We start from the raw sequence: 14,193 nt of genomic DNA, 5'->3' as shown, positions 1-14,193 counted from the left end.
GGAGACTCCTGAGTTCACACGTGGGCTGAAACAGGAAGGGACAGAGAGGTCTTGAGCAGCTGTATACTGACAGCCAGACAACAAGACAACAAGGGGGAGAACACTTCTAAAACCTGAAAGCTGAATGTGCCTTAGGACAAAAAGGCTACAGCAGGACAGCAGAGAAGGATTCCCCCCTACAGCTACCAGAGAGACAGATAAGACTTTACTTTCTAAGGCCTTGCCCCCGCTGCCTACTGCAGCGCCTGCTGTGGCGGACGCTGCACGGACGAGAGCCCTCCCCTCAATGGCGCCGGGCCCGCTGCGAGGGGGGGCCGCAGCGCTGTGGCGCGAGTTGCTCCTGCTCTCAATAGAATTGAGAGCAGGACTCGCAACGGAGTGATAAGCCACCCCCCCCCGGCGGTTCAGCCAATGAGGGCGAACCTGCCGGGTGATGTCATGGCCGCGCCCCATCACTCCCCCGCCACGCCCCCCCCCCGGTCTCTTTTCCTGCAGTGAGCTGCAGACCGGGGAATCGGCTGCACGCGCCGCCAATCTCGCGTGCGCGCGTTGCAGTGGAGTTACCGGGGCCTTAGCCTAAGACTGTTGTATGTCTGCTCATATCAAAATATGTGTTTGGGGCTGGGAGACATGCTAATGTAAAGGGAGTTGTGGACTGCATATGTTTAACTAGAAATACTCCCAAGTGGAACAGAAGCTTTGTTTGACCCCTTATTTGCATACGTTGATAATAAAAATAAAAGCTTTATTTAATTTCACCTTTAAACCAGTCTCTATTGCGTACCTATGCACACGTCTCTTACAGGCCCCTGCAAATGTTACAACATAATCACATCTGGTCACCTTTGCCCTGTCATGTCTCTCTGTTCCCCTCTCACCCTCGTGTCTTTCTTTCTCTCACACACTTTGTCATTCCATCTTTTCCCCTTCTCTGTCTCTGCTCTCCTCTCCTGTCATGTCATGTATTTCTCTTCCCTCCCATATGTCTCTCCTCTCACCCCCAGCATGTCGCTCTCCTCTCCCCCACCCCAGCATGTCTCTCCCCCCAGCATGTCGCTCTCCTCTCCCCCACCCCAGCATGTCTCTCCACCCAGCATGTCGCTTTCCTCTCCCCCACCCCAGCATGTCTCTCCCCCCAGCATGTCGCTCTCCTCTCCCCCACCCCAGCATGCCTCTCCCCCCAGCATGTCGCTCTCCTCTCCCCCACCCCAGCATGTCTCTCCCCCCAGAATGTCTCTCTCCTCTCCCCCCCCAACATGTATCTCTCTCTCCCCCCCAGCATGTATCTCTCTCTCCCCCTGAGCATGTATCTCTCTCCACCCCCCCCAGCATGTATCTCTCTCCCCACCCCAGCATGTCTCTCTCTTCTCCCCCCCAGCATGTCTCTCTCTTCTCCCCCCCCAGCATGTCGCTCTCCTCTCCCCCACAGCATGTCTCTCTCCTCTCCCCCACAGCATGTCTCTCTCCTCTCCCCCCCAGCATGTCTCTCTCCTCTCCCCCCCCAGCATGTCTCTCTCCTCTCCCTCCCAACATGTCTCTCTCCTCTCCCCCAGCATGTCTCTCTCCTCTTCCCCCCAGCATGTCTCTCTGCTCTCCCCCCCAGCATGTCTCTCTCCTCTCCCCCCCAGCATGTCTCTCTCCTCTCCCCACAAGCATGTCTCTCTCCTCTCCCCCCCAGCATGTCTCTCTCCTCTCCCCCCCAGCATGTCTCTCTCCTCTCCCCCCAGCATGTCTCTCTTCTCTCCCCCCCAGCATGTCTCTCTCCTTTCCCCCCCAGCATGTCTCTCTGCTCTCCCCCCCAGCATGTCTTTCTCCTCTCCCACCAGCCTGTCTCTCTCCCCTCCAGTATGTCCTCTCCTCTCCCCAACATGCCTTTCTCTCTCCCCCCCAGCATGCATCTCTCTCCCCCCCCAGCATGTCTCTCTCTTCCCCCCCCCCCAGCATGTCTATCTCCCCCCACATGTCTTTCTCCTCTTCCCCCCGGCATGTCTCTCTCCTCTCCCCCCGGCATGTCTCTCTCCTCTCCCCCCAGCATCTTTTTCTCCCTCCCAGCATTTATTTATCCCTCCTCTCCCCCCAACATGTCTTTCTCTCTCCCCTTTTTGCAAAAAGTGTAAAGTAAAGAAAACATGCTCTGCAACTCTGCAAATGTTTAGATAGATCCGTTAAGCCAAAAACATTTTTTTTCAATAAAACAATATTTCCTAATTTTTGTGTACAAAATCTGACTCTCGCTTCATACATAAGGGCTTCTGAAAAACGATTACAGTATCTTAGTATTTTCTATTGGCCAGGTTGTTATCCGTATTGGTTAATGTATTGCAGAGCCTAATATCATGCTTGTGTTTGTTTGCTTTAAACTCTGTGTGCCCTTCAATATACAGTATGTGTCATTTTACCTATGAAGAACTTTCATGTTCATCCCACAAAGGTAACCCAACCTGTAATGAACCTGCACCCCTATAGGAGCAGGACGGCTTTGCTAATGCATATTACGCATGCAGTCAGGCTGTCTTACTCCCATGTGGCATACAAATAAACACATTATTCACCTGACCAGCTGTATCCAGTAATTCCATGGAAACCATCTCGTCATCAATAGTTGCCTGATGCCGATATGTAGACTCTGAAAATAACAACAAAGGATAGAATGATGCCTCAGTAACACAGCTCAGCAGAATTGATAAAACAGCAAGGTAGCGATGTTGTATGTTGGGCTTCCAAAAAAATATGCAAGCACTTCAACAATACACTGTGACGGCAAGGGATACCAGGCTCTACAATAACGGTTAAGCCCTCTGGTTGCCCTTGGGCCCCGAGGGTCCCTGGCAGCTAGCTAGCACTAAAAGCCAGGGGCCCGGTTTCTTTGCATGAAAAGTTAAAGTGACCCTGCTTTTCCACTTTCCATGTTCCCTTTACCCCAGACTCATCAAACGTTATGTGTGTAAGTTTTAGGTGGGATATTTGGGTAAGAATGCAATTATTTTGTTTGCAAGAGTTCGGGGGCCGGAGATACCGGAAGTACCTTAATTCTACCCGGTAAGCAGGCATGATTTGCCAGTACACGGGTGGAATTACACCGCGGCTGCCCTGTGTCCCCCAGACTCGTAGTTTTCGAGCCCCGATATCTCAGTCCCCTCCTCTGACATCAGCCAAGAGACAAGCCCCTATTTTTATTGGCTAGTGATATAGGGTTCCCATGCTCCGATTGGTCGCTCCTCCTACCTCCATGCTAAGGATAGCTTAGCGGAGTGTATGTAAGGAGACGGCCGAGGCAGAGAACCAGACCATCCAGTGACTTGAGTCGATGAAGCTAAGGCGGCTTTTCAAAGTTGCTCTGTTGCAAATAGCTGAGCAACCGGCTTCGTGTTGAAGCTCGGAAAGTCTGCCTCGCAGATACTAAGTCAGACGCGAGGACCAAGTTCTGAGAATTGAACGTAGCGGTCGCGGCGGGGAACTGAAGCCGAAAAGAGGACCAGGAGAACCGGGGGTATATCCCAGTCAGGGTAAGCTCACCCAAGCGGGCGCCCTGCACCTAGGAAAGCCGAGGTGTTTTCCCCAGACCCCTAGTAAGTGTGTTTTTGTCTGCCTATTGTGTTTTTTCTTGTTGTACGCGGGTTTACCAAAATAAACTACATTTTGTTTCTACTACTTTGTTTTGCCTAATGTATGATCCTGGTACAAATATAAAAGGTGTAAACTGTCCTGGTCTCCCGTGACATACAACACCTTCATTTTAAATATTTGTTTCATATATCTCTGGCAAATCTCACACTGTCAGTTGTTTTTATCTGGTAACAATGTGTCACGGCCACATATATTGTATAAGCCTAATGATGGATTAATTTGCCGGTAGTAATGTTTTCTCACTTAGGCAGTAATTAGGGAAGGCCATTGCAAGAAATCCAGTTGAGTGATATTATTATATTATAATATGTTTGCATCCGGTATCAAGACAAAATACCAAATGTACAGTATATTGTTTGATTTGCAACAGTTCTTTCTTTCATACATATTATTGCATATTATATTATTCTAATATTGGTTAATTGGTATTTTCTGTAGAATTCAGTTACATTGGGATAGTATCGTTGTGTTATAGTGGGAGTGCAGCTGTGTTGAGTTGTCTGTACGAGGGAGGCACTCTGGGTTATATTTGAGTGATTATAGACAACTGTGGTTAGAGTTGATGCAACCGGAAGGGGCTATGGCATTAGGTTGGATTAATAAGGAGTTCTGAGATCTTTCCAGAAGATATTCCATATTAGGTTATTCTCTTGTATGGAGGGTGGGCCGTTCCTTATCAGATATGACATCAGTTTCAAGCTTTATGACCTTATTTGGTAATAGAGTTGGTGGTAACAAGAGCTGACTTGGGGATATTATCTGGATAAATATCTAGCAGTGGGAAGCTAGTGGACAGCAGAGGGAGTACACCAGGAGGTGGAGGGAGGGATTACACCAGGAGGAGGAGAGCGGAATTACACCAGGAGGAGGAGAGCGGATTACACCAGAAGGATGTGAAAGGGATAACACCAGGCTAAAGAAGGAGAGAAGCTTTAACATCATGATATTAAGATTTCCACTCAAGAATAGAATAATATTCAATCATTTGAGGATATCCTAATTTATTTGATGTCACCGCCATTTTGTACTATTTTTTTCGGTGTATTTATCTCCAAAATAACCGTTTCTTTTTGAGCTGAGACCAGACTGCCGAGTACTGTTATGTAAATAAGGACATGTTACAGCCTTGCTGAGGGGCAACACCAGTAAAAGAATATCAGTCGTGCAGAAAGTGTAGGTTAGGGATGGATGGATGGAGCGCGTTATGAAGATAACCAGCAATCAAGTAAAGTTCTAAAGGCCAAGGAAAGAACACATCAAATCAATCTATAAACGGCCAATTTAACAGCAAACTATAAGCACTTGAGTTTCCCTACTCCTAATTTTGCTAGCATGGAGTTTACCCATTTCCCATTCTGTATTATTAGCCTAGCTTATATATCTCTCAATATAGGTAGTATTATGCATACAGGTATCTACAACCACTTATTACCATTATATCACAGACTAACAAAATACCTGTAGTAGTTCCCTCCCCGTGGCTTCCTTTAAAATCAGACCCCTTCAGCCTCCTGGTTGGCAGTTTAATGTTCCTTGTGGAGCACACCTGAGATACCTGTGAGATATGGAGTACCTATATGTGTGAGCAGCTCAAAAGTAGGATGTGACAGTAATGCAACCCATCATCTGGTTTAGCTCACACTGCTACAGGTTCGGTTGGTACCTTAGGCTTATCAACTCTACATAGATGGTATGGAAAGCACTTTAGGAAGTGTGGGGTGGGACTCATTTAAATATACTTTGCATAATGCAGGTGTGCTCCTTTTTCAGCACCGGCATGTCTCCCTAATTTATTTGAAGGGACGTTTGAGGGGATATGTATACAACTGGTGACACATTACGTTACATGTTTAAAATCTCCTGCATCATGGCCCAGGGGGATACCGGCACCCCATAACGGGGCCTGTAACTTGGGAAGCAGGGGGTCCCCAGACATAAAATGAATGTGATTGCCTGTTGGAGGTGCACAGCTAGAGTGACTGGTTCAGTCTCACTGTTACTGCGGGTCCCTTACAGACAGGTGCAGCCCGGTAGGATTCACACAGCGCAAGTCCCATTCAGGCACAGGGATCCCCGCTGTGTTAAGCAGATGGGCCATTACAGCCTGCTATGGACTGTGCACCGGAGTGTTTTCGATGTGCTCTAGACAATATTTGGGCCATACGGAACGGTTTCATCTGTAAGATGTGCTATTTTAGGGCTGATGCATGTTCCCATCTGTGGCTTTTATTAAAGATAATGACACAAGCTTAGTGTCATATGACAGAACAATTAAGAAAAGTATACAGTTAAACCCGCTTTCATACATTTGTTTAAGAGATGTGGATAAAGGTGTTCTCATATTTCACAGCTATTGGAAACATTAGCAAAATATGATGGTTTTGTGAGATTGGAAATAAATAGAAGGACTTGTGTAACTGTCAGAAATTGTAATATCTGGTTTCGAATTGTTCACATTCTTCTCAAAGCTTGAAATGTGAAACACTAGCTGGACTTTAATGCAGAGCGTAAGCTGAATAGCCAAAGACTATATTGTTCAAAGATTAATACAGCAACATAGCAGAGTTTTAAAAATGCATTTCTGTTTCAGATATCCGAGGTATCTGCACAATTGCATACACCACATATGTTAATATTGCTGCACTATGGTGGCACGCAGCCTTTGCCATTGGTGGGCAAGACCGTGGTATGCAGCTCTCAGGGGATTCAAATACTTTCTGGGCAAGCTACCCTCCTATCTGAACATGCTCCTCACCCCTACCCCACCGCAGGGTTGACAGGTGTCCAGTATTGAACTGGACTGTCCTGTATATGGACACACTGTCCAATGACAGGTAATACTGGACATGTATGTGTCTGGCATTACCTCTCTGGACATAGTGACTTGACCCCGGCCTGGGGGCCATGGTATTTCCCCGAGCAGGGCTGTTGCTAGGGTGCTGGGCATCTTCCTCCATTCTGATTGGGTAATGCAGCCAATAAGGAAGTGATGTCAGGAGCCTGGGGGTGGGGGTTAAGGAGAGGAGGAAACAGCATGGAGCAGAGAGCGTGTGTGTCTTGAGCACGTTGCACCTTTAACCATTGCGTCCAGTATTTTTGGAGAAGCCACCTGGCAACCCTACCCATACGCAGAACGTAGCTCGGAGAACTCCCTGTGACGATAATCTTTCTTTGAATTGGGCGGTGATTTAAACAGAAAAAGTATTTGGCCAACAGGATCCATCACCATAAAGCAACAATATAATTTCGTGTGCGTTCATGAGCCGTAGCAGTGTGCCGGGCCCGAGGGTTTCCAGAGAGGTGCCACGGCTCAGCTTCTGCGTGTACATGCTTAAAACATAGATGTAATACAGAAGGTGATGGAGATTTCAGAGTTCAAAGGTTGCATGTCTGTGTTTTGTGTTTTTGTTGTTATCTGAATATAAGATCACACGCCAGCAGGACCCATCTGAATATTTAACGTAATATACTTATTCCCTGAGAAAGCCAGCAATCTTCTGGATTCTAAATCCTGGTAATTCCAATTGATTGATTTGTAATCTTCTTATGGACAGAATGTAACCATTTTTATTTAAATGTCAGGTAATCTGATTATATAAATGCAACACAAATGAGGGTTCTGCTTATTAGAAAATGTTTACTGTTGATCCAGTAAATGTCAGATAATGAGTGATTGCAGTGACCATCACACCTTAATTCATCTTCCCCAAAGATTTAAAGTAATAATGTAGGACCTTCCTGCTGTAATTAACTTTAAAAAATAAAAAGCCAGCTAATATTTCTATCTAAAATAGGCAACTGATAAATGCCCTCTTTTAATAAAAAATAAAATAGAAAAGGATCGGTAGCTTTATATGGCATTTTCCAAGTAATTTGGAAGCTAGTTAGAAATAATGGTACAGTAGGTGATGCAAGGTGAATACAGTGCAGCACAGGGGACAGAAGCAGATTAGTGAAAAAACTTGGCTTTACAAACCTTTGTGAAATCTCTCCGATTTTATACTGGACAGGCATCAGAATTACCGGCATGTCCGGTTCAAAACCGGACACATGGCAACCCTATTTGCGCTCCCCTGGTCTAACTAATTTGGTAAAAAGATAAAAAACTTTATTTAGAGAAGCACTTGAAATTGTATTGTATTGTATTGTATGTCTTTATTTATACACGTGGTAATCAAATAAATAACAGATAATATAAATAACAGGTCATGGGAATAAGTGCTTCAGACATAGAAGTAACATTAAGGAAGAGGAGTCCCTGCTCCGAAGAGCTTACAATCTAATTGATAGGTAGGGAGAACGTACAGAGACAGGAGGAGGGAGTTCTGGTAAGTGCGTCTGCAGGGGGCCAAGCTTTATGTATCATGTGTTCAGTATTATCCACAGTGCTATTCATATGCTTCTTTAAGCAAGTGTGTCTTAAGGTGGGTCTTAAAGGTGGATAGAGAGGGTGCTATTCGGGTACTGAGGGGAAGGGCATTCCAGAGGTGCTGGGCAGTCAGTGAGAAAGGTTTAAGGCGGGAGAGGGCTTTAGATACAAAGGGGGTAGAAAGCAGACATCCTTCTCCAATGAGCTGAGATCTTGTTCCAAGTTTAACTTGGCTGATTTACTTTAAGTGTACAGACAAATAAAGATTCCTAGTGTCACCTCCTATTGGGATAACTATTTCCATGCGCAGGGTTACATATTGTGGGTTGTTGCAAAGTACTGTGACCTTTCCCATATTTGTTGCTAAATAGTTTAACAGAAGTTTAGCAGCGGTCACCTTCTAGCAGGTGCCAAACCCTGTCACCCTGGGTGGGGCGATACAGAAGGATTCTCCCCCTGGTGATGTCACTATTCAATATAAATAGTGGGGTAGAGGATTGTGGTCCTTGGGTTCCCAGGGGAGAGGATCTCACCCTGTTAGGTGTTTGTGTTTAAGAGTATGGCCACCCTTTTATTGTTTTCTAGTGAGGGGAAAGTGCCCCTCACCCAAGAAGCGCCGCTGCTGTGTGGAGGAAAGATGTCTACCCCTTTGCTACAGGAGGAACGTGCGTGGTCACTGAGTGCCAAGGAGACCTAGAACAGGGACTCATTGGGGGGGGGGGGGGAGCGCCACATTGGGAATGCTCTAACGCCAATACCACGCCTATGCACACCAGATCACCACTGTAGGGGATAGAGGGACCTGCACAGGGTGACCGGTAATGGGAGCCTCGATAGAAAGTGCACCCCTGAATTTAGCCCTGGTAAGGGTCTGGAATTAAATCCAAGCATTGAGAGTAAAGGAGAGCACATTCCCACAACCATTGGAAACTATAATATAAGTGACAAATCCGCGTGTGCCTCCCTGGGGAGCTGCACGAGTCCCAGGGAAGAAGTCTGTATGAGTTAGAACTGTCAAGAAAACCTGTCCTGTTTGTGCAACAAAGTTCCTGGTGCCCTTTTTTCCACCTTCAAAGCTTACATCACTAACCAGCGCCAGCACCCTGAGAACAGGTATGAGAGTCTGTGCACCAACACCGGCACCTTTCCACACAACCTCACTGCAACACCTGCACCTTTCCACACAACCTCACTGCAACACCTGCACCTTTCCACACAACCTCACTGCAACACCTGCACCTTTCCACACAACCTCACTTCAACACCTGCACCTTTCCACACAACCTCACTGCAACACCTGCACCTTTCCACACAACCTCACTGCAACACCTGCACCTTTCCACACAACCTCACTGCAACACCTGCACCTTTCCACACAACCTCACTTCAACACCTGCACCTTTCCACACAACCTCACTGCAACACCTGCACCTTTCCACACAACCTCACTGCAACACCTGCACCTTTCCACACAACCTCACTGCAACACCTGCACCTTTCCACACAACCTCACTGCAACACCTGCACCTTTCCACACAACCTCACTGCAACACCTGCACCTTTCCACACAACCTCACTGCAACACCGGCACCTTTCCACACAACCTCACTGCAACAACCTCCTGGCGAGCCGGGCAGGAAGGGGTTACACTTATAATCCTGAATCTAAAAAACATTCACTTTTATGCTTTGCATATTGCACTTTTCATTCTTTTTACAACCTTGACATGTAAACCAGAGAGCTTATTGGTGGCTTAACCTATCCAAACTGAGAGCATTTTCCTGCCTAATGTTTAATTGCAGAGGACATTTTTAAGAAAGGAATGAGTCTATTTCGATACATCATTATTCGAGTAACATTTGTTCTGACATCATTCAGGGTCATGTTTCTGAGTCTCTCTGCCAGCAGGCCACAGCACATCAATATCCAACCTTCGGACGGATTATACAGACGTGCAGGTGGTTGCAGAGGGCTGTCCGTAGTCACTAGATGAAGGATGTTCTTTCACTTTTAAATCCAGAAGAGATTAATGGGATGAAACATGAAATGTCAAAAAGGTCACAACAGATATCAATTCGGAAACAAACAGCTATTGGTTTCAAGTTTGGGGCTACTTGGGAAGGTCTTAATTTAGCTCTTTATAGGTGCAGATCTGCCACTTTTATCCTGCCACTTTTATCCTGCCACTTTTATCCCCGAGTCCGTTTAATATACTATTACATAATTCTGGGGTTACGATTTGACGGTTCAATGGGATATGACTCAAACAGAGCAGGTAGCAATGAAATAAATGTATTATAGTATATACCTGTACGCCTTAATGCTTCCCCTGGTTCTGAAGTCACTTCTAGTCTCAAATTATTCTTTTGTCACTTCAGGGCTTTACAGTATGTCAGGATAAAAGTGAAGCAAACCTGAACTGGTGCAAAAAATCCTAGTGATTTGTTATGTCCTGTGATATATCTAGTGCAGTTTATTTGACCAGAATCGCACTACATTTGCTTTGGATTAAATATGACCCCACAGAGTATCTGACTATTTGAGCATTTTAACTGACTACTTACAGTAAGAGACCTCTTAGATAAGTAGTCCCTTAATGTAAAGATGAGAGATGTGAAAAGCGTTCCCAGGAATTCGATAACCATGCAAAATTGGCATGTTCGCGAATTAGTCCGAGTTTGCAAGCGATTCGCCAAACATTAAGTCAAAGTGCTACTCAAGTTTGTTAAATTTGCTATCTCCCACCCAGACACTGAAATAGGTATTTTGCTAGAGAAGACGAGAGAGAGACAGAAACACCTGGGAAATATGCAAATTAAAATCATTTGTATATACTTTGCATATTCAATTCGGTTATTTCTCAGGTACCTCAAGAATGTTATGAGTAAGGGTCATTTAGTTAAACCCTTTGGGCAAAGCATTTTAAGCCTGCAGACACGTCACAGCATGACCAGTATGCAGACACGCCACGGCATGACCAGTATGCAGCCACGCCACGGCATGACCAGTATGCAGCCACGTCACGGCATGACCAGTATGAAGCCACGTCACGGCATGACCAGTATGCAGCCACGTCACGGCATGACCAGTATGCAGCCATGTCACGGCATGACCAGTATGCAGCCACGTCACAGCATGACCAGTATGCAGCCACGTCACGACCAGTATGCAGCCACGTCACAGCATGACCAGTATACAGGTCCAAACACTGCCTGTGAAAATTCTGCATTGGAGGGAGAATGGTCTAAGTCAGGGGTGCGCAAACTATTGGCGTTGCGCCACCCGGTGTTCGCACCCCCCACCTTGTTTTCCGGCGTCAAATGACGCAACGGGTCTTGGGACGTCACACATGGTCCCGCAGCGTTGCCATGGTGACGCGTCCCACGCTTTTGAATCCCGGTAAGTTGGGAGTTGCAGAGGCCTCACGCGATCCCCCGGCATTAAATTAAATGCCTTGGGGAAGAGCGTGAAGCCTCTGCAACCGCCCACACACCCCCTGGAAAATCTCGTACCCCTCCCCCCCCCCCCCGTTTGCACACCCCTGGTCTAAGTGGACCTGTCCTGCACAGGTACATGGAAAAACTGTGGGGAAGGTGAGCTGAATCTTAGGAGGGGTCACCAACCTCCAACCAACTGATACCAGTTGTAAATTAAAATGAATGAACACACAATCCCAGCAATCCCTAACCCCAGAACCCACCACCTCATTTATATTTGACAAAAGGCGTGCTACTGAGCGTGGCCAAATGTATACAACAAAAGACAAAGATACCCAATGCTACATCCAATGTGACAAAATACATAGTTAAATACTTCAATGTTAGTATTCTCATGAGTAAGGGTCATTTAGTTAAACCCTTTGGCCAAAGCATTATAAGCCTGCAGCCACGTCATGGCATGACCAGCGTGCAGCCACGTCACGGAATGACTAGTATGCAGCCACGTCACGGAATGACCATTAGCAGGTCCTAACACTACCTGTGAAAATTCTCAAAAACCTGCTACTTAAAAAGTGGGGAGGGGTGAGTTTGCTGGGATTCTGTGTTCATTAATTTTAATCTTCATCTGGTATCAGTTGGCTGGAGGTTGGTGGGCCCTCCTGCCAGGGGTAAAGCTCACCCCTCCCCACTTTTTAAGTAGCAGGTTTTTCCATTTTCCTATGCTGGACAGGTTCACTGAGGTCATTCTCCCTCCACTGCAGAGGTAAACAAGAATTTTCATAGGTAGTGTTAGGACCTGCACACTGGTCATGCCGTGATGTGGCTGCAGGCTTATAATGCTTTGGCCAAAGGGTTTAACTAAATGACCCTTACTCATGAGAATACTAACATTGAAGTATTTAACTATGTATTTTGTCACATTGGATGTAGCATTGGGTATCTTTGTCTTTTGTATACATTTGGCCATGCTCAGTAGCACTCCTTTTGACACACACACACACACACACACACACACACACACACACACACACACACACACACACACACACACACACACACACACACACACACACACACACACACACACATATATTTTTTTCAGGCAAAAGGTGACACACTGTGTGCTCATTCGCATGTAATTTCCCAGAATCCCTTGCTGCAGTGGAAGCACTGTATGCTAGGTGATAATGGTGAAAGGCGGGGCTGCAGACCTGTCTGAATAAGATGTGAATGTGCTCACAAGTGATATTCTTTATTAGCTATATGCTAACGGTGGAGGTTTTTTGTCACCTTTTTCACCCACCATAACTTAAAATGTGTATGATATATATACAGTGGCGGTCACCCTTAGTCTACGGCGGGCGCCTCCGCGGTTAATTTTCAAATGCGTTAAGACGCGGGCTTTTTTTTTCTCTCCAGCGCGGCAGGCGCTTGTATTGTTCTGCGCCATTAGGCGCTGATTGGAGAACCAGCCGCGCGGCCGTGAGATGCGGCTGGCGCGCGGCCAATTCCGGCGGGAAAAAAAAAAAAAAGAGAAACAAAGCGGTAAGCTTTAGAGTAAGTTTAGCCGCGGCTGTATATGAGATGTGATGGGTTCTGGGGTTAGAGCTTGCTGGAATTGTGTATTCATTAACCTCAAGTATGTCCGCAGGTATCTCTCTATGGGGCAGACTCTCAAATCTCTGTAAAATTAGGTCAAATAACGTGATGTTTCCTAAATTCAGTAGGTAACAGACGTAATTTTTACTGATTTCAACAGGTATTTCCAAAGCTAATTATATGTAAAAACAACGTCCGTTAGCCAAAGTAGCATTGTTACAATATCTGTAGCAGTGGGAATGTTCGTAGAGCAGAGACACGCCAAATAATACACCGTACATGTGCGCATTGTGGAAAATATAACGTGTGGTACAAGTAATACTCATGCGTTTCTGCCTCGTAACCCACATGCGCACTTTCAAATGCAAATACATGTACATAAACATAGGGAAATTCCTTAACCATATTTGCAAGACCCTACAGGTGTCAACATGGCTACTTCTGCTGCTCTTGCTGACGACCTTGCTGCTGGAAGGCCCAGGAGCATAACATCCACGGCAGAGGAATTAGATCTCCTCATCATTGTTGTGGTAGATAACCACTCCAAATAACTATGGACACTGTACTCCAAAAACAACACAGCTGAAAAAAAATAGAATATGGAGGCATGTCATGGCCCAAATTAATGCACTGGCAACGCAGGTCACACCGGGGACATGTTATAAAAGCGATGGGGTGCAAGGCACACCGGAGGTGGACCACCATCTGAGCTGGACCTTCAGAGCACCAATTGATGGAAGTGTTAGCATCTCCCCAGGTTGTCGCACTACCAGGCATGGTGGACACTGAGGGTCTTGCCCAGGATCAACATGGAAAGTCAAACTGACTACATATATTATACACTATAAATCAATATAATTTACACATGTAATATTATGCAGAACCTTGGTTATCAAACCTAAGATTATTGTATTATTTGCACTACAGTCACGCATGGTGATTAGTTTGCAAAATAACATCTGCGGCGTGCTTAGATGTATGACCTCCATAATATTCAAGTATACTATAGGAGATGCTTGCACGTCCCATTACCTCTCCACCTGACCCGGAACAGAGTCCCTCCCACCCCTCACTTTTGCTGAACCGCTCTGCATCCCTGCCAGATGCTGCTGCAGCCACTCGGGCTCACGCCTTGGCCTCTCCAGGATCTCCTGACCG

General features: G+C 46.1%; 1 protein-coding gene across 2 annotated transcripts in view; it reads right to left on the bottom strand.

Moving 5' to 3' along the window:
- Positions 1-14,193, bottom strand: part of RERG (RAS like estrogen regulated growth inhibitor) — a 161,216-nt gene that overhangs the window by 21,707 nt on the left and 125,316 nt on the right. For both annotated transcript variants that reach the window (XM_075603036.1, XM_075603034.1), the window contains exon 4: positions 2,553-2,626. In XM_075603036.1, coding sequence (XP_075459151.1) covers positions 2,553-2,626 — 74 coding nt within the window. The remainder of the gene's footprint in view (positions 1-2,552; positions 2,627-14,193) is intronic.

Source organism: Ascaphus truei, chromosome 5, assembly GCF_040206685.1.
Source record: "Ascaphus truei isolate aAscTru1 chromosome 5, aAscTru1.hap1, whole genome shotgun sequence".
NCBI classification, from domain to species: domain Eukaryota; kingdom Metazoa; phylum Chordata; class Amphibia; order Anura; family Ascaphidae; genus Ascaphus; species Ascaphus truei.
The sequence above is the reverse complement of the archived record's forward strand: the minus strand, read 5'-3'. Positions and strand labels throughout refer to the sequence as shown.